Here is a 21232-nt window from a genome sequence, read left to right as displayed (position 1 = left end):
ATAAGTGAATCTTAAACAAACCTAATTAGAGCAGTATAAGTAGTTTTAGAAAACATAAAATATACACAAACCAATTAATTCAAGATAAAATAAAATAATCATGAACGTTACTTTTATATGCTTAACATATGCTATGAAAAAGTAATAGCATATACAAAAATCAAATAAGATCAAACCCAAGTTATGGGGTCAACAATGATAAAATACCCTGCATGTATAACGATTTCAAGGTCTTGGTACAAATTTTTTCATAATGGCTACTAATAAATAAAGAAACAAACTTTAATAACAACTAATATTTTCAAAGAAATTGAGCTAGAACCACATATGAACTTAGCACTAAAATTTGATCAACCAACAAATTGATGCTTAGCTCCCAATCTTAACAGTCGTGTGGCATTGGATATCGGCATAAGGGGCAGAAGTGACTCGTCTTCAACCACTTGACAATACAACCTTCGTGATAGACATGTGAGCACGGCATGCGAGTGACTTCCAAACCAGTCTGAAACCCTTCCATGCAGATGGTACATTCTTGAACCGATTTCATCAACCCTTGTTGAAACTTAACCTTCTCCAAAGCCTGAATGGAAGACTCAGTCGCTGGAATGAGCTTAGGCTCATAAGTCTCCATGGAGTCCAAAACTATCATATCATCGGCCACATCATCCTCATGAAATGAAAACTCCAAATCATCAATCCTGTCTACCTTTATTACATGTTTCACCGTGCGCAATAAATTCACAACAATTGGCATCCTTGATCTCCCAGCCGATGCAGCAACGCTTGCTATTTTTTGAAACACAGGACCATGATTTCTCACTGGGATGCCCAAGTCTCTAAGCAAAGACGACATTAAAAGATTTCCATCATTGTCATGCAACATCACTTGATTTTTGGGGAGCCTGACGGATTTTGTGTCATGAAATGTATGTTCGTAGGAAACCAGTGGTAAGGGAAGATAGCCGACGTAGTTCTCCACTTTCACTACTCTACGCATGTGAAATTCGATGGGGAATTCATCTAAACAGTGAGATGGTGGCTGGTTATTGCTGCTGGGATGACTTTCCTGCCATATCAAGAAATTAGTATGGTCGGAGATGCTATATCTGCGTCGAGACATGTTTGAAAGTCACTAGGAACAAGAGGATTTGCTAACAACAAGAACTCTGTGAAAGAAACTGAGATTTTTGGAACGCAATTCTATGTTTTTGTTTGCATATATATAGTTGTGTTGGGATGCCAACTTAGTATCGAGATAGAGTTCTATTCCTACTGCACCAATTAAAAGCAAGAAAAAACCCACCCCTTTTTCTAACTTTATATTTTTTTTAAAGAAAAAGGAAAAAGAAACGATAGTGCCTCTTGCTCTAACCTTTTATAGTTTTATCCACACACAAAAAATATATATATATATATATATATTATTATTATTATTCGAATATGATTCCTATTACTCCAAGATTGAGGAAACCAATTACTTCTAAACTTTTATTAGAAATAAAAAATCGCAATTAAGCTAATGAATGATTTAAATTTTACTAATTACATCAATATATAAAAAATCTTAATTAATTATCATCATTTTATTTTAGTATTTATTTAACATTTTGATAATGGTGAAACAAAATCTAATTTGCTTATTTTAAATATGAGATATGATTATTTTTTATTTATTTGTGTAGAGGCATCAAATATTTAGAAATAAAAAAAATAATAGGGTATGTAAAAATCAAATGGGATCGAATCCAAGTCGTGGTATCAATAAAGATAAAACACCCTACCTCCACTAGTTATGATGAATGAGTATAGCATTAAACCTTTGATGTTCATAGTTCATACTCCTCTTTGAAAATATATTCTAACTCAAAAGTCTTGGATACAAACAATAAAATTTTGATTTAACCTTTTTTTCTATAATTTGATTCAAGTTTTTAACAACCCAAAAACATTATTTTTACACATAGTTTATATAAAAAATAAAATAAAATATGATTTAAATCACAAAATTCTTAAGAACAAATTAATTACTTGATAAAAAAAAATTACTTATTGATAACACAAATAGATAATCCAGCAGTCCAATTGGGTTATCCTCATTAAGAATGACTCAAGACACAAGTAATAGAATAGAAATATTTTCCAAGGACCAAGTTAAATATTTAGATTACATATTAAAGTATAACCATAGTTTTAGAATACATAATATATATTATATATATATCTCAAATAATTTTTTAGTCCGTGTCTTTCTCAAAAAAAAAAAAAAAAAATGCAATCAAGTGGCTTTGTCCCACATTGCCCAAGTGTGTGTGTGTGTGTGTCTCTCTCTCTCTCTCTCTCTCTCTCTCTCTCTCTCTGTATATATATGTGTATATATATATATATATATTGATATAAACCACAAAATTAGTAAGCAACATATTAATAAATTGATAAACTAAGTTACGCATTGATAACACAAATAGATAATCCAGCAGTCCAAATGTGGTTATCCATCATAAAAGAATGACTCAAGACAACAAATAGTAATAGAGTTAGAAATATTTTCCAGAGAACCAAGTTAAATATGTTAAGATTACATATTAAAGTATAACAATAGTTTTAGATACATTATATTTATAATTAATTTTAGATAAAATTAAACGACCAATGTTATTATTATTATTTTTTAGAAACAAACACACACTAATGTTATTTTTATATGTCTTGACATATACATTATAAAATAAGAGAAATATATGTCTTGACACACACTCACATGTTATTTTTACATGTCTTGACAAAAAACTAGATGATTTTTTTTTTTAAAAGATAACAAAATAGAACATGCCCCAAAAAACACACAGACGAATGATTTTTTTTTTCTTTCTCAAAAAAAAAAAAGAAATCTATTTTTTTCCAATGAGAAAAAAAATTCATGCATTCCTTTATCCCAATTCCAAATTCAGAAAGAAAAAAAAAAGCGTTTGTTTTTGGAAAGTAAAAGAGTTTTATACTAAATAGAATTACTAATATATTTTCCTGAATATATACTCTAAATGCTATTAAAACTGACGAGTTATATATAAGCAAAAAAAACAAAAGAGAAGATATTAAAAAAATAAAAATGAGACACTAGTGCTTTAAGTGTTTGTATAATAATAATAATAATAATGTTTTAAAATGAGGGCCATTAAGTAAAATTCGAACATAATGACCAAATTTTATTAATAAATTAAGTGGCTGCTCCACCATTTACTTTGAAAGTAAAACGCTCCTAGAGAGTTATAATTCCAGCCGTGAGCCATGCAAAATGACGAACTAATTGTATATTCTTTGAAAACCTAGGGCCTTCTCTTTGAGGCTATTAGAATATACCAATAGATAGGCATCAATCAGATAGCCTATTGTTTACTTCTTTGATTGAATTGTATTCATGCACAAGAAGTGTGATGAAGCAAAAATGTGTTTGATGAAATGCCTGAGAGAGACATTGTTGCTTGGAATGTGTTAACTTCTTGCTGTGTACGTAATAACAGGACCCGGGATGCATTCGTTTTGTTTAATACTATGATGCAGAGTAGAAGTAATGGATGTGAACCTGATCATGTTACGTGTTTACATCTTTTGCAAGCGTGTGCCCACTTGAATGCATTGGAATTCGGTGAAAAAAAATTCCATAAGTACATTGATGAGCATGGTTATGGTGATGCTGTCAATTTGTCTAATTCTCTTATGACAATGTACTCGCAGACTGGACGTTTGGATAAGGCTTGTGAAGTGTTTAAGGGAATGCGCAATAAGAATGTGGTTTCATGGAGTTCTATGATTTCCAGTTTAGCAATCAACGAAAGAAGCTATTGAAGCCTTTAGGGAGATGCAGAAATTGGGTGTTCAACCTGATGATCAGACCTTTACAGGAGTTCTTTCTGCTTGCAGTCATTGTGGGTTAGTTGATGCGGGATTGATGTTTTTTGATTGTATAAGCAATTTGGGATAGTGCCTATTATTCATCATTATGGATGTATGGTTGATCTCTTGGGTCATGCTGGTTTGCTTGATCAGGCCTATCAGCTTATAATGTCGATGGGGGTCAAGCCAGATTTGACAATGTGGAGGACCACACTTGGGGCTTATAGAATTCATGGCCATGTTACACTCGCGGAGCAAGTGATTGAACATTTGGTTGAACTTAAGGCTCAAGAAAAAGGGGATTATGCTCTGTTGCTGAGCATTTATCATTCAGCTGGCAACTTAGAGAAGGTAATGAAACTGAGGAAGTATATAAAGAAGAAAGCACTACAAACCACACCTGGCTGTAGCATGATTGTATTGAATGGTGTAGTACATGTGTTTGTTATGGATGATTTTTTACATCCACAAAAGGATGAGGTTCATGCTATGGTGGATGAGATTAATCAGCAGCTGAATTGCTGGATGACAATGCTATAGCTCTCACTCTCAAATTTGGCGAGCTGCAGCACTATAATCAGGCATGGATTTTTAAAAGGCCCACACAACTTGCACCAATTTTCCCGATGTGCGTTTATGTTGAATTTTTAAGTGTAAAATGCAAAAACACCACCTAGGATTTGTGCCATTTTCAAATACTACTCAACATCAGTCCCAAGCTCTGAAGCTCAGCAGAGTCAGCACCGAATACCTTCTCGAATATGCTGTTATAAATGTGAATGAGAAAGAAACAGACATGCACAAATAGAGAGGTGCGCATGTGTCAATTACATAACAGAAAAAAATAATAATAAAAAAAAAAAAAAAAAAATAATTTTAGTGCCCTTGATGGACTTGTTGATTTCCCAACTGAATCATAAGACAATTCATCTAACTTGGGAATGTCAGTTGAAGATGATACTTGCCACTTTTTGCTGTTGGTAGGCATGGCTTCAACCTTTCCACTTTCTGTATTTGAAAAATCTAGCTAATGAGAGTTAAAAAAAAAAATCAGAACATTGGCATAACACATTAATTGTTAATATGCTTGATTTCCTTCTTTTACGATCCCTCGGCAAGCTCAGCTGTTTCTGTATTAGTGAAGGGGAAAGAAAATTTGATTTTAGTTTTGCTTTTATCATTTCCTATTTTAATGATGCTTATTACATTATCTAGTGTTATATTCTGGTTAGTTTTGGTGAATTGTGTCCGTGTGTTTGGTGGAGAGCACTTGATTGTTTCTAACCATCCTGCTAGTTTTATATTAGTATATTATACTTGGATATGTTCTGATATTCTGTTCTGCGTTTTACAGCCTTACCACTTTTTATTAATCTTTTAAAGCAAGAAGGATTTAGGTGATATCTTGAACTTCGCAGTATGGTTCACGGTTTGTGCATCAAAAATGGGAAAGCAACCTATGTCTCCCACTATGTAAGGACATCTAAGCTTAAACATGAAGAGTATTTTGGAGGTGCTAAAATTTTGAAGGTATGCCAGTAAGTCATAAGTTTCGTTTGTTCTTTTGTTCTCTTTTCTAATATGTTCATTTAGTGCTTCATGTCATTAGGATTTTTCCCCTGTTTAGTGACATCTTTTGCCTGTGCATATGAAATTTTCTGCTAATGTGATGATAAAAGACAAGTTTGTGATAAGGTAATTGATGACTGTAGAATTAAAAATATCAAGAGTAGATAAATCATCTGTTGTATATTTTTACTTTGGTGGTTACATTACAGTGTGTTGTGTCTTTCTTTTTTTTTTTTAAATAAAAATTTCATGTTCAGCTCGGAGATCTCAAGGGGCTATTTGGATTACTCTTGGGGATCATGCAAATGCTGAGAGAAAAATTGAAAGTATTAGATGTTTCATATGGAACTGGCACTGGTAAATTAGTATAGTTTTCAACTTTTTTTCTGGAATTAAAAGACATCTGCTGGGATTGTGCTCATAGTTTCCTTTAGTACATTTCAAAAGCATTATTCTATTTATTATTCTGTTTTGGATTTTACTAAATCTTAATGTTGAATGGGCTCTTCTTTGTTGGGTACTAGTGTATGTATAGGTCTTTTATCAGTTGTATCCCCAAACATAAATGTGCAGGTACACTAGTATATTTGGCATTTTTTATTTATTTATAATTTTCCATTGGTAAGATGCACACCATATAGGACTTGAACGTAGCACCTTACCCATCAACCCATTTTATGAGTGGGGTGGAGGTGCCAATTAACGCAAAGGTCATTGGCAACTTTTGGTGATATATTACCGAATGTCCCAAAAGTCTTCTAAGATATTAGGATAGGGTGATCACTGAACCATTATTCTAACATTCCTCCTCAAGTATGGGCCCAAACTCCCCCTTGCATGAAAGTGCCGGGTGCATTTGATAGCCTAAACGGCAATACTAGCCATTTGTGTTGAGTATATAAATTTTCCCTATTTGTCATCTGTGTCCAGGTAATACTGCTCTCATATATCACCATGGGAAACTTCTAGCACTTCAAGATGCAAATAAATCTTGTAAGCTTGTCTTCTTTTGTTTATACTTCTGAAAATAAAAGGGCTAGATTTGGGTTGGGGGGGGGGGGGGGGTTGTGGGATTAGTTTGTGTCTGCTTCCATTGCTCAGATAGCCTAATGGGGAGATATGTCTATATATCTCCATTATCATATAAATATTCTTTTTATAGTTCTGGGTTACTTTACTGAATGTTCCACGATATGATGTAACCGCTGTGCTTTCTATGGTGGGGCAAAAGGCAATTATAGTGCAATGTCATGTATGGACTCTTTCAAATAATTCTTGCTTCAACGTAGAATTGAGTTTGTTCTCACTGCATTACTTAGATGTCCTTAAAAGTTTTGGAGCATGGAGATCTCCAAACTCTTGGCATGCTGGATTATGATTAGAGATTGACACATTCTTTTTCTGCTCATCCTAAAATTGACCCATTCACTGCTAAAGACATCCTTAGTTAGCCATTGTAATGGAAGAGTTCCTTTAACTTAAAGAATCCTTCCATGCAGGTGAGATGTTTACATTTTGCTATTCAAATACACCACTGTATATTACTTACAGAGTAATTTCCAACGATGGTTCCATGCATGAACTTGTACTAACAACAATATCAGACCCCATCATGATGCATGCTTTCGCCATTAGTGAGAACTAATGCAACTTTCAAGGATCTTCTGTTGTGTTTTGGAACGAAGTTATTGTAATTGTAAAGTTGTTGCTCCTACAAATTTAACATAATTCAGAAAATTCCATGGACAGAACGTTTCTTTATTGAACATCATATCAATCACATCCTGGAATGATTGTTTAAAATTTGATTTTCAGGATATGGTGAAGGAAAACAAGCTGGTATACAAATTTGATGCAACAAAAGAAACTCGCTTTGGTGTACTTCCTCAGTATGCAAAGGATGAGCGGCAAATCAGGCAGTTTGAGCTTCCAAGTTGCTTCATCTTCCATAATGGTCTGCTTATTGACAGAGACAGGGATAAAGATAACCCAAAATGACTGCATCTTAAGGGTCTGCCATAAACAGGAGCATTTCAACTCATCAAGCTTCAGTATTCTCAATTCACAATGGCAACGTTATGAGCCTATGTATTAAAAGGAAACGACATCATTTTTGAAGATGGCATTTAACTCAAATCTCATCAGAAGTAAATCCCTGCTTCTGTATTTAATCAACACATTCAACATATATATGTTAGAATTGTATTACTGCACGTGTGTAACTGTAAGTTGTTAGAGTTGTTAGCTAGCCATTAGGTTGTTAGAAGTTCAATTTTACTGCCAAAGGTTTGTTATCCTTCATTACAAGTCTCTTTTCCTAGAATTTTCCTATGGTATCACAGCCTTTGACCATGGCAACCATGCCTTCCTCTTCCACAACCACAACCAGCAAAAAAAATTCACAATCCACCAATACAGCCTTTCCACAGTCTCAAACATCATTGCTACTTCCAAGATTCCATCCAACATGTCAAACCTAATGTCAATCAAACTGGATCACAACAACTATATCCCATGGAAGCACCAACTTGATACTATTCTTGAAGCCTATTCACTAATCGAACACATTGATGGTTCAATGCCACAACCGAGTCAATTTCTCATTGAAATTCAAGGAAATCCAACTTCAACTGTGAATCGAGAGTTCAAAACCTAGAAAATCAAGAAGAAAGCACTCCTTTCCTTCATTAATTCTACACTAATGCCACCAGTGTTTTCACTAGTTGTTGGCATCACCAATGCTTGCGAAGTCTGGAACATGTTAGAGCAAAGATTCACTTCAACCTCAAGAGCCCAACATTCTAAATCTGAAACTTGAGTTGCAGAGTTTGAAGAAAGGAAATGAAAATGTGAATGGCTTCTTCAGAGGTGGCCATGATCAACACAAATACTGCCCCATGGTGGTCTACCATGCCAAATGGCTAGTTCCCTAGGCTCACACTGCGATCTATCTTGCCTTGAACCCAATTTCCACCATCCTAGAATGTTGAATATCTCGTCATTACTTAGGTCTCCCATTCTCTTTTATTGAGGTGCTCGTTTGATGTTTTTTACGTGCCCTCTAAGCTTTCTTTTCTTTTCTTTTCTTTTTTCTTTTTTTGATAGAAATAATAGGATTTGAACTTATGATATCCACTCTACGGTGATAGCTCTCTCTATTTGATGACATGAGTTTGCCTAATGAACTAACTAGAACCCATACCCTTTGGCCTTTCTTTGTGCTTCATGGAAGAAACAAATACAAACAATTATTCTTTTTACAAAAATAAAAATATCACAAAGGTGGGGTGAGAATGGGATCATAACTCCTTATCCTAAAATCCATACAAAAGAACACTACGGGTTTTTGATCTCTTCTTTTCTTGCTAGCTGTGTTGGAAGCACAGGCATGATCATATAGCTGCTCTATATCATGAATAGTCTGCAATCATTGCCTGAGCCCTTGAAGTTGAAGAAGAAGCAAGTGAAAACAGAGAAGAAAGCTGGTAATAAGAAATAAAAGAACAGGGGAAAACAACATTGAAAGAGAAATAATTTATTAAAGAAAATGTTTGTGATTGTGAATGATTGAATGAAATGAATCAATTTTATGTACATCAGGCTACATATTATTATTTACACACAATCTTAGCACAGCAGAGCTAGAGTATTTAGCAGTTAGCACGTGTACCATGTGCATCTAGTATGACTGTTTTTGCTTCTATAACACAAATATTGGTATAAAAGAGCATGAATGTGAAAACAAACTCAGCAAATGGCAGCAATTCCACACCGTCGCTCTCTCACCACGCTTGCATTTCACACCTCTCCGCAACACCAACTGAAAAGCACAACAATACCAATCCAAAAGAGCACCAACAAGCAAAGCATTCAAAACCCATCTCAGAAACTCAATCCCAAAGACAAAAACAACTGCTTTCATAAAACATGCACCCAAAAGACCCATTTCCTCCAAATCCATGCCCACCTTGTTTATACAAATCTTCTTCAAGACCCCACCATTTCCCTCAACTTCTTGTCCCGCGTGGCACTCTTTACCACACGAGACTTGAACTATTCCCGCCAGTTCTTCACTCAAATCCCAAACCCATTAGTTTCTCACTACAACACACTATGATTAGAGCCTACTCTATAAGCAATTCACCTTTGGAGGGGTTTTATATGTATCGAGAAATGAAAAGGCAAGGCTTGCCTGTCAACCCGATGTCATCTTCGTTTGCTATTAAGTCTTGTATCAAAGTTTCTACATTGTTAGGGGAGTTCAGGTTCATGCTCGGATTTTGAGAGATGGGCATCAATCAGATAGCCTATTGTTTACTTCTTTGATTGAATTGTATTCATGCACAAGAAGTGTGATGAAGCAAAAATGTGTTTGATGAAATGCCTGAGAGAGACATTGTTGCTTGGAATGTGTTAACTTCTTGCTGTGTACGTAATAACAGGACCGGGATGCATTCGTTTTGTTTATACTATGATGCAGAGTAGAAGTAATGGATGTGAACCTGATCATGTTACGTGTTTACATCTTTTGCAAGCGTGTGCCCACTTGAATGCATTGGAATTCGGTGAAAAAAAATTCCATAAGTACATTGATGAGCATGGTTATGGTGATGCTGTCAATTTGTCTAATTCTCTTATGACAATGTACTCGCAGACTGGACGTTTGGATAAGGCTTGTGAAGTGTTTAAGGGAATGCGCAATAAGAATGTGGTTTCATGGAGTTCTATGATTTCCAGTTTAGCAATCAACGAAAGAAGCTATTGAAGCCTTTAGGGAGATGCAGAAATTGGGTGTTCAACCTGATGATCAGACCTTTACAGGAGTTCTTTCTGCTTGCAGTCATTGTGGGTTAGTTGATGCGGGATTGATGTTTTTTGATTGTATAAGCAATTTGGGATAGTGCCTATTATTCATCATTATGGATGTATGGTTGATCTCTTGGGTCATGCTGGTTTGCTTGATCAGGCCTATCAGCTTATAATGTCGATGGGGGTCAAGCCAGATTTGACAATGTGGAGGACCACACTTGGGGCTTATAGAATTCATGGCCATGTTACACTCGCGGAGCAAGTGATTGAACATTTGGTTGAACTTAAGGCTCAAGAAGGGGGATTATGCTTGTTGCTGAGCATTTATCATTCAGCTGGCAACTTAGAGAAGGTAATGAAACTGAGGAAGTATATAAGGAAGAAAGCACTACAAACCACACCTGGCTGTAGCATGATTGTATTGAATGGTGTAGTACATGTGTTTGTTATGGATGATTTTTTACATCCACAAAAGGATGAGGTTCATGCTATGGTGGATGAGATTAATCAGCAGCTGAATTGCTGGTTATGTTGCAGAAATTTCATCTGAATTGCACGATTTGGGTGCTGAGAAAAAAGGGAGTGCACTCTCANTAGGGGCGGGCCTTACACGTGATTCCTTCCATGGGGCCCACCCCTCATGTGAGAGGAGGGAGCATTGCTCCCGGAGCATGTAAAAATTACTCCAGAGTAAAGAGGCAAAAGTAAAGAAGAAATAAGAATGAAGCAAAGTTAGTATGCATAGTCCAAGATGTAGGAGAAAGTATACCATACATCCATGGAGCCTCCCTCTTACAGCAGGTGGGGGATGCTAGGAAAAATTGAATAAATTTCAAGAAGTACAACGGAAACATAACTACATAGGAACATAGATTTATGTGAAGAAATATTTCTCTTCTAAAGGAAAAACTATTGGAAAAACTCTAAATGATTTTATTATATAGAATAGAAATTACAATACTCAAGCCAAACTTGGGTTCACAATAAATTAAAAATATAGCTTGAACAAAAAAAAAAAACTTTTTTTTTTTCATTTAACGCTCTCTCTCTCTCTCTCTCTCTCTCTCTCTCTCTCTCTCTCTCTCTCTCTCTCTCTCTCTCTCTCTCTCTCTCTCTCTCTCTCTCTCTCAAAGAAACACTATCGAGGTGTGCATAGATGAGGAGTTTTTCCGACCCAACCTACTATAGTGGATTAAAAAAAAGAATCTAACCCAACCCACATGGATTGGGTTGGGTCAAGTTAGACCCATGTGCTGGACAATTTTTTTTTAATTATTATTATTATTATTAAATTGAACATTAGAACAACACCACAACAAATAAGATCAAATTTATAACTAAATAATCATTAGCATAACACCAAAGAAACACAACCTATATGAGGAGAACTTAGGGTTTGAGTATTATTTAGAAAAAGGGGCAAAAAAGTAAATAAAATTTTTTATGATATATATTTTTATGATTTTTAAATATATATTAAATATAGGCGAGTTGGGTTAGATTAGACGGATTTATGAATCTTATGATCCGACCCATTGTTAAAAAAATTTCATAACTCAATCCAACCCACCAACCCTTAAAAACTAACCCAACCCGACAAGTTGGGTTGGATCAAGTCGATTTTAGCGGGTTGGCAAGTTTGTTGCACACCCCACTCCCTGGGACTTCACTACACCAAATGGCCAAATGGCCTTTTTTTTTTTTTTTTTTTTTTTTTTTTTTTTTTTTTTTTTCTTCTTCATCTTTTCTTTCCTTTCTTCCTTCACACGCTAAAGTCATTACTTCACATGCATAAGTCATGTCCCATAAATGAAAAACTAACTTGACTTTGACTTAAAAGACTTGAGTGAGAGAAGCTCATTTAAGAGATTTGACATCCAAGTGTGAGCTGAATCTAATGGTGCAATGCACCCAATAATCTCCTCCTCTAGTTAGTATTCATGTCGGTCAAGCCAACAAGCTCTAATTTATTCCAAACTTTCATTTTCAAAGACTTCTCTACACCAAATGGCCAAATGACCTTTTATTTATTTATTTTCATCTTCATCTTTTCTTTCCTTTCTTCCTTCTCCCATAAATGAAAAGTTAACTTGATTTTAACTTAAAAGACTTGAGTGAGAGAAGCTCATTTAAGAGATTTGACATCCAAGTGTGAGCTAGATCTAATGGTGCAATGCACCCAATAATCTCCTCCTCCAGTTAGTATTCATGTCGGTCAAGCCAATAACAGGCTCTACTTTATTCATACCTCTCATTTTCAAAGAATTTATTTCATATCGGATATCCTTAATCCAATTTCTTGTCTCTCCCTCATTAGAAGCCTAAATATTCTTAAAGCTAACTGTTTGTTATACTCTAGTACACCTCATCTTACGAGATTCAACAATCTCTAGTGAAGAATATTACTCCCCCTTCTTAAGACCTCCAAGATCTTTCATTTCATCATTATCCCATGTGGACCATCATGATTTTCTTTCACATATCACTCCTCATTTGATGTACTCTTAGATAGATAGAATTTTACTCTCTTGGTTGCAATACCATTAATTCCAACTTTCAACTATGGAAAATATTTGACCACATTGAACTTCGTCTTACAGCCCTTCTCATAAGTCCTGTACATACCACAACAAACACGCCCTCTTATAACAACCAATGATCCTTTAGTGAGTTTTCATATTCCATTGCCAAGATGGTTACAATAACCCGCTCGATCCATAGCCAATGTAGAGAACACGTTCATTCTTAAAACAGTCACACATCCTTTAACATCATTGTATAACCAACATTTGTTTTGATTCACACATTACTAATTCTCACAATTCTTAAATAGTTAGAATTACCCATCTTCACAACACCAAAGTAGTCTACTTTGTATGTGGCAAACAACCTTTTTGTAGGGATAACATGGTGGGAGGCTACTAAATCAACAACCTACTCAATACTATTCTTAGCAACATGCTCACACTTTTGCTTTTGAAGAGAGAGCATCACAACATCCTTATCAAACACAACTACTGCAGTATTCTTCTCATTATCATTTTTTTCATCTTAGCCTTCAATTTGTTCTTTATTCCAATGCCAAAAATTTCTTTTTATGTGCTCCTTTTTCCTACAATGGAAGCAGTCTCTCATCTCCAAAAACTAAGATCTACTTTTTTATTGTGACATGGTAACCCGATCATCAATCTCTCCACTTCTATTTCTGCCCTTGTTCTCCATGACAAGAGCTTGATCTTGTGCATTGTTTAAACCTACATCTCTCCCACGAACCTCCTTACTTAGAATTAAATCTCAAATATCATTATATTTGAGTTTGCTTTTCTATGCAAAATTGCTCACAACCATTCTCATGGCCTCCCAACTGTTTGACAAAGAAACTAAAAAAATCAATGCATAAATCTCGTCATCAAAATCAATCTCTAATCCCCAATAACAATTAAAAATACATATAAAGCAAGAAATCCTAACAATTAGGTTAATAAAGGAAGCCAAAAGAAGGCTAATTGCATGCACATGGTCTCTTTATGCGTATTCCAAAAAACCTTTTTTCAAAAAGAAAGTTCAACATTCAAATGTGCAAGGCATTATTTTGGTGCTTTCTTAGGGTATTTTGGGAATTTTGTTAGGGTTTAATGTCCAGATTGTTACAATATTAACCAATTTTTATTCACAATATACTTTACATCTAAATCTCGTCATCAAAATCAATCTCCAATCCCCAATAAGAATTAAAAATACATCTAGAGCAAGAAATCCTAACAATTAGGGTAATAAAGGAAGCCAAAAGAAGGCAAATTGCATGCACATGGTTTACGCGTATTCCAAAAAACCTTTTTTCAAAAAGAAAGTTCGATATTCAAATGTGCAAGGCATTATTTAGGTGCTTTCTTAGGATATTTTGGGAATTTTGTTAGGGTTTTATGTCCCAATTGTTACAATATTAACCAATTTTTAGTCACAATATACTTTACATCTGAATTGAATAATATCACATAAACATGACTCACATAAGACACCAAAATAATGACCTAGGAAAACCGATGAAACAAATTATTTCACAGTAAAAAACTTAGAGGGACTTAACCTAACAATCCTCAAGGTAACAAAGCCACTAGAATAGAATGGAAGTTTATACAGAATATTTAATCTTAAATCTTATGCTACTTCATATAGTAATTACTAACGTGACCACATTTATCTCCGAGATCAATGGACTCTTTTATTTATTATTTATTGCACATGAACTCCTAGTTCAAGACTTCGAGATCAACTCTTAAAGATTTCTCCAATAATTGTAGTCAACTAGTTGCTCACTAGATCTTTAGTATGCACCTAGGCTCCAGTTGATGTTTCAAGAGAACTTCGAAAATTCCAGATCTATGTTCAAAAACACTACCCTATTGTGTGTGTAAAAACATGCTTTAGTTATGTTTATAGTGTACTTGAGTTATACAAAAGCCTAGATCCAACGATTGAGAAAACAAGTTGTTTATCAATTTTTCCAAACTCTCAATTGTCTGAGACATGTAGTTTGACCAATTAAGATAAGTAAACTTCAACCTGTTGAGCAGCAGTCGAAACGCAATGCAACAACAGTTTTCATAACTCTAAAAGAGCTTTTCAAAATAGCATTGCTCTCTTATCAAAATACCTCTCCAGGGGATTTTCCAGTTCAAAATTTCTAACTCCTTTGTGTTTTAGTTGGGAAAAATCATACTTCAAGATTAAGGGGATTGGTCATTTAATCTCAAAAATTCCTATACATCGAGATAAGTCCTCAAAATTTTTTAATCTTAGCATTTTATTCTTCAACTTGATTTATTTATTGTATTTAGTTTCTTCATTATTTTTTCTTTTAATTCTAGATAGAAACTTTCTGTTTATAATTAGAACGAATGTAGAATTAGATTTTATTGTCTCGTGTACGCGTAATCCATCCCTACATATGCATCCTAGGGCAATGCATATGCAATCCTAGTCCCTACGTATGCAATTGCCTCCTAAGAACTCAAAAACTCAATTTCATGTCTTTTTCTTTGTTTTTTGTTTAATAAGTGTTAAGGTACAAATTTTTGGGCCCTAATTTCATTAGGCCACTCACTAAAAAATACACACACAAGCCTATAAACTATTTTGAGCTCTTACTCAAATATTCTCCATATTATTGGGCTCCCACAAATATTCCCTATATAAGCCCCATAAATTACCTTGGGCCCTCTCACAAATACTACCTATTATATCCTACATGTTATACAACTTGGGCTTTCCACAAAAATACCTATCACATTACTACCAAATTGGGCCACAAAATTATACTATCTCCACAAAAAAGCCCAAAATCATTTACCTTGTGGCCTTGTGGGAAAAATCCAAAAAGCTCAACAAAACCCTCTTAAAAGCCCGTTGTTACACGGCACTTCTAAAGCCCGTTGCTACACGACACCTCTTAAAAGCTCGTTGCTACACGAAAATATTTTTACAAAATCTTACAAAGCCCAAATGATATTTTGGCACCTATTTTACAAAGCCCAAAAATTATTTTGGCAATTACATACAAAGCCCAAATGCTATTTTGGCACCTATTTTACAAAGCCCAATATTATTTTGGCAATTACATATAAAGCCCAATACTATTTTGGCACATATTTACAAAGCCCAAATATTATTTTTGGCAACTACTCATAAAGACCAATAATACTTTGGCACCTATTTACAAAAGCCCAAATGTTATTTTGGCAAAAACAATTACATTATGCCCAAAAGCCCAAAACTATTTCTTGGCAAAAATATATCTTCATATACTAAAGTCCCTAACTCATGAGAAATATAATTATTCATCCTCCAAAAAAATACTTCTCTTACAAAATTTATAAAAGCCCATGTATATCACCTATGGCAAAACTATTCATTTTTGTAGGGATAACCAAGTCCAAAGAAGATCAACTACAAAGCCCAGCTGAGCCAGCCCAGCTCGCATACAAATCCCAGCAACTAAAGCTCACGTGAGTTGTCCAGTCAAGCTTCAGTACAACTTGACAGCTGGGGCCCATTGCCATAAGTTCTAGCTTGTCTAATCAGATCAGAAGAGGACACGTGTTCAGTAGGGGTTAAACCCTTCCTTGCCAAGCTAAATCCCATCATTTCTCATGTGATACAAAGCTGGGATGACATGACATAAGGCTGGGAAGCTTTAGCCAGTTGTATTTCCTTTCTTCTCCAAACCATTCGGTTAAGGACTAAGGGCAGCCATAATTAGGCCATGAAAGCTTCTAAAACAACTAGAAATCCGTTCATTTTCATGCCAAAAATATGTACTTTCTAGTTCATGGACCAAGCACATGAACCCCAAATGAGGAAACTTAGGGAAATGTGGTTTGGTGGGAACCAAAGGGATCTCCAGCAGAGTTCTTTGCAAAAGGCTCCAAGGTTGACACCTAGCTTGGGGTGATGCAACCTACCCTAGGGAGCTTTGACTCTAGTAGCAGCAAATCCAAGATCATTAGCCTAATACATGCTTTAATCCCATCAACTAAGGCCAATCAACATTTAATGCTAGGTCAAAACTCCAGCTGCCATTACCCAAAACAGCAAAGAACACTCTAAAGCTGAGCTTACTACTCTTGGCCAAATCCTAGGAACGATTCTCTAAGGATTTTCTGAAGATTGAGGATGATTTAGCAGAGATTATTTGCTAATTACCCCCTTAAACTCAACTATAAATGGAACTCTCCATTAACACTTCAAGGGGGGACTAAGAGATACACTAATAGAAAAGAGTTCTTCCTTAACTTCTCTGTTTAGCCTTCTCTAAGCTCTGGCAAAGTTCTGAGTCATTGAGTTTTTAGCTTCAAGTTTAGAAACTAAGTTCTCCAACTTATAGCTCATAAATACCCCTCATACCTCTATTTATAAAGACTCATCTATCTCTAGCAAAAAGCTCCAGCAGCTTTACTGAACATTCTCTCTTAAATGACCCTCTTTACTCACTACATATACTATATCCATGAGCATGCCCTGGCATCATAATTATCTTGCCGCACTAGCTGGAATCTCTTTCTCTCCCTTCATCTCATACTAAGTTTCCTCATTACTTGCTATAATGGAACCTATGACATTTGTTTATTCATTTACTATTGAGGGCTATGACGTGACTGTTACTATAGAGTTTTCCCTCATATTATTGTATTAGAAGACTCTTCTCCAGAGTCTACAAATGATGAGTTTGAAGATGTAGATACTTTCCTTAATCTGTGAATATCTAACGATTGGAGGTTTACTTTGATTTGTCACTTTACCACTGGGATACTTTACTGCTGAAATATTTTACTGCTAGGTTATTTCTTTATTACAGTATGCTTTTTATTGTGCTGACGTGTCTGTTGTAGGAAGTGTTTTTGGGCCACCTCATAACCCTTATCAGTCCCATCCTAGGCCCAAGGTATAAAAAGAGGGCAAACTCTTCAAAAACTTCACCGATAGCCTTTGGGCCATGCTTCAAGCCCATAGTTGAGTTTCGGTTTAGGCCCCCAATCCAACATAAATCTCATTTGTTGAAAGGAAAACTTTTTCGCCTCCGACAATAAGTTTAATTCATATGTGATGCTAAATTGCTAATCGAAGGTATGTATCCTAACCTCTTTTGATTGATCAATGTTTTACTGTTTCCAAGGTAGAATGTTTGAACTTTTAAACATGTGAGTAGGATCTTTTGAATAAAACATGGAATTTTTGGACACCCACCCATCAAATGATTAATCTTTGAGTCCATGTGTTATGTTGTGCATGATATATATATATATATATATAATACACTCATATTTTATATCCAGCCTTACTTTTAGGTTTTTTTGTGGCTAATTATAAATTATCTTTGTTTTATAGATAATAAAAGCTTTACATGCAAAGTGGAGCTAGGCCAATTGCAAGCCAACTTGAAGAAACCTTGGAATGCATGAAGTAAAAGGGAAAAGAAAGCAAGAGAAGAATAAAAGAAACAAGAAGAAGTTTGGGAGGCATGGGAGAGAAAAAGAAAGAAAAAAGAAAGTAAAGAAAGGAAAAATTAAAAGTTTTTTAGTAAGAGATGTACAATGGACTTGATTGCATGTTTGACATAGGCCTCCTTATTTCTTCATCGAAACACGTACTTGAGAGTTTTTATTTTTAGGCCAAATTGGGGTTTTTATACTAAGAGCACTTTCATCCTAGAAAGAAAGAAAAAAAAAAAAAAAAAAAAAATTTTGCATTCTTAAACACGACTTTATCTATTTTACCAACTCATTTTACAACTTATCATACATTCTAGTTTTTATTTTTTTCATACAACCTAATAAAATAATATAAACTACCTAATAAAATAATAAAAAGTAATATTCTCTCATTTTCCTCCCTCTCTCTTTTTCTCTTCACACACAACTACAAGATTAAAATATTTTTTTTCTTTACAACCTATGAACAGTAAGGTTCTATATATGCAACCTTAGAGCAACTACATCAGCTCTTCTAAAAAATTCTGTTTATTTTACACAAAAAACCTACTTTTTCTATTTTATACCATCATTTTTACAAAACACTCACATCAGTCTATCTATTATACACTATATTTTATAAAAATAATATTTTTATTTTCTTTTTTTAATATTATTTTATCTCTGCCGTTTGTTTTTCCTATCCTTCCTCTTCTTTCTTTTTTTTTTCCTTTTTTTTTTTCCTTATCTCTCTATTGTTTCCTCTTTCTTTTTCTTCCTCTTCTTTCTTCTTCTTTCTCTCATGGTCAGATCAATACTCCATCACAAGCACCACAACCATCAAAACCCACAAGCACCGATCCACATGCAGCGGTGGCGATGGCGATGGTGATGAAATCACCTCTCCAATCCATGATCCATTGATCCACGATCACCAATCAATGATTCACAAGCAACGATCCATAATCAAAGCACCACAAGCACTGTTCCAGTCGACCCATAGCCACAAGTTCATAAAAATGCTCTCTCTATCTCTATCTCTGTTGGTGTGTGTGTGTGTGTGTGTGTGTGTGTGTGATTTTTGATTGATTTTGTGGTGTGATTGTGTGTGGGTTTGTTTACTTTCTGGTTGATTTTTTAGTGTGTCTAAGTTGTGGTGGTGGTGGTTAGCGGTGCTGGGTCTGTGTTATGGTGGTGTTGAGATTATGAGTTGAAGGAAGAGAGAGAGTCAAGGGAAGAGAGAATGTGAGGGGAGAGAAATAATACTAAAATAATGTATAGAAGAGCTGCAGTAACTGTGCATATATGCACGATTATTGTAACATTTGTGCATTTATGCATAATTTTACACCCACTAATGTGGGGTTTTTTTTTTTTTTTTTGGTGGTCAAAATGTGTAAAATGAGTTACTTTTTGTATTTTGCAAGACTTTGCAACCATTGATGTGGTTGTTCTTAGAGCACTAGCTATATGCAACCTTAATGTTCATAGGTTGTGTAAAAAAAAAAAAAAATCTTGTGGTTTTGTGTGAAGAGAAAAAGAGAGTCGGAGGAGAGTACTTTTTTATTATTTTATTAGGTAGTTTATATTATTTTATTAGATTATATGTAAAAATAAAAACTGGGATGTAGAGTGAGTTGTAAAATGAGTTGGTAAAATAGGTAAAATAGTGTTTGAAGATACCAAAAAATGTGTATATATATATATATATTGCGTCACTGGATGCTAGTGTTCTTTGTTTATAGGTTGCAAATTTTTTTAAGTTTACAAACCTAGATGGAATGGGTTTTGGGTGTCTTAGGTTGTAAAATAGCAACTGGGGGTGTTTACACCCCTAATTCTAGTGCTCTAAAACTTTAGGTTAGTAGATTGTGTGTAGCATATAAATAGGAGAAAAATAGAAAACTAAAAACAGGACAGCTATGGCTAAACATGTAATAGTGTCTGTGCCATACAAGTTCCTCTATTGCTTTCTATGTAGTTTTTTCTTTCTCCACGGCAACATTGTAACTATTTTTTTCTAAACTTTATTTGTTTGATTTAATGCATAGTATTATATTATTGCATTGTCTTTCAATTACCATTAGTAGCTAAATTTTCAATTAAAGTTGAGGATGAAATTATTTTAAAAATTATCAGCACTATTTATGTAGTTTAATTTTTTCATAGCAGTTGTTGTCATGCAATGAGTTGAGAAAATTAATAATTTTAAATATACTCTAATATGAATTAATAATGCGGATTCCAAAATGATATCAAGTAACAGTTTTTGAACCAAGTGGATATGAGGTATGACGTAGAGGCTAATTTATTCGATGGTCGAGTTGTAGTTAGACCTTTGTGTAGGGATCAAAAGAGGAGTTATTAGACCTAAACCAAATGATAACTCATTTTCTCTCCTTAACCCAAAGTAGGGGTGTGCAGAAAACCCACCGACCCACTAAACCCGACCCGACCCACCGGGTTGGGTAAGTTTTTAGGCCTTGGTGGGTTGGGCTGGGTTACAAAAAATTTTTTTATAGCGGGTCGGGTTGGGTTTGGTCATAAAATTACAAACCAGCCAAACCCGACCCGACCCAACCCACCGACCCACCCATATTTAATATATATTTAAAATATATTATATATTTAATATATTTTTTTTTTAAAACCAGGGCACTTATATATATTTAAATATATATATTATATATTATATTTAATAATTATAAAAAAAAAAAATAGCTGTAGAGCAATACTTCCTCAGTTCCTCCTACTAATACTAATTATATATATAATATGTATTATATAATTAATAAATTTTTTAAAATAACCAGCTCTTCCTATCCTATATAAAAGCCAATTAGTTCACACAAACTCTAGTAAATTATTATTGTTGTTTAGTTATTGGTGTTGTTTGCCCTTAAGGAATTACATCGATACTAATCTTTGGGTTTTTTTAATATATTAATATTTATATTTTTTTCTACTCAATTTAATAATAATAAAAAAAAAAA

General features: G+C 34.5%; 3 protein-coding genes across 3 annotated transcripts; 2 read left to right on the top strand and 1 right to left on the bottom strand.

Moving 5' to 3' along the window:
* Positions 1 to 382: 382 nt before the first annotated feature.
* Positions 383 to 1123, bottom strand: LOC111998697 (RING-H2 finger protein ATL16). Its single transcript, XM_024030789.2, has one exon. The coding sequence runs from the start codon at positions 1121 to 1123 to the stop codon at positions 383 to 385; it is 741 nt and encodes a 246-aa protein (XP_023886557.2).
* A 2165-nt stretch (positions 1124 to 3288) lies between these two features.
* LOC111998699 (pentatricopeptide repeat-containing protein At3g47530-like) lies at positions 3289 to 4726 on the top strand. The gene is given in 6 exon segments (XM_065771473.1): positions 3289 to 3309; positions 3354 to 3420; positions 3423 to 3440; positions 3443 to 3830; positions 3832 to 3962; positions 3965 to 4726. Coding segments are annotated over 6 exon segments (1095 nt in total). The 3' UTR covers positions 4435 to 4726.
* Positions 4727 to 8974: 4248 nt separating this feature from the next.
* LOC111998716 (pentatricopeptide repeat-containing protein At3g47530) lies at positions 8975 to 10949 on the top strand. Its single transcript, XM_024030807.2, is given in 9 exon segments — positions 8975 to 9571; positions 9574 to 9715; positions 9718 to 9804; positions 9807 to 9824; positions 9827 to 9909; positions 9911 to 10212; positions 10214 to 10344; positions 10347 to 10788; positions 10790 to 10949. Coding segments are annotated over 9 exon segments (1719 nt in total). The 5' UTR covers positions 8975 to 9217.
* Positions 10950 to 21232: the final 10283 nt, after the last annotated feature.

This window comes from Quercus suber, unplaced genomic scaffold (genome assembly GCF_002906115.3).
Source record: "Quercus suber isolate HL8 unplaced genomic scaffold, Cork oak 2.0 scaffold_44, whole genome shotgun sequence".
NCBI lineage: Eukaryota > Viridiplantae > Streptophyta > Magnoliopsida > Fagales > Fagaceae > Quercus > Quercus suber.
Note: the sequence above shows the minus strand (reverse complement) of the source record. Positions and strands in the feature narration are given on the sequence as shown.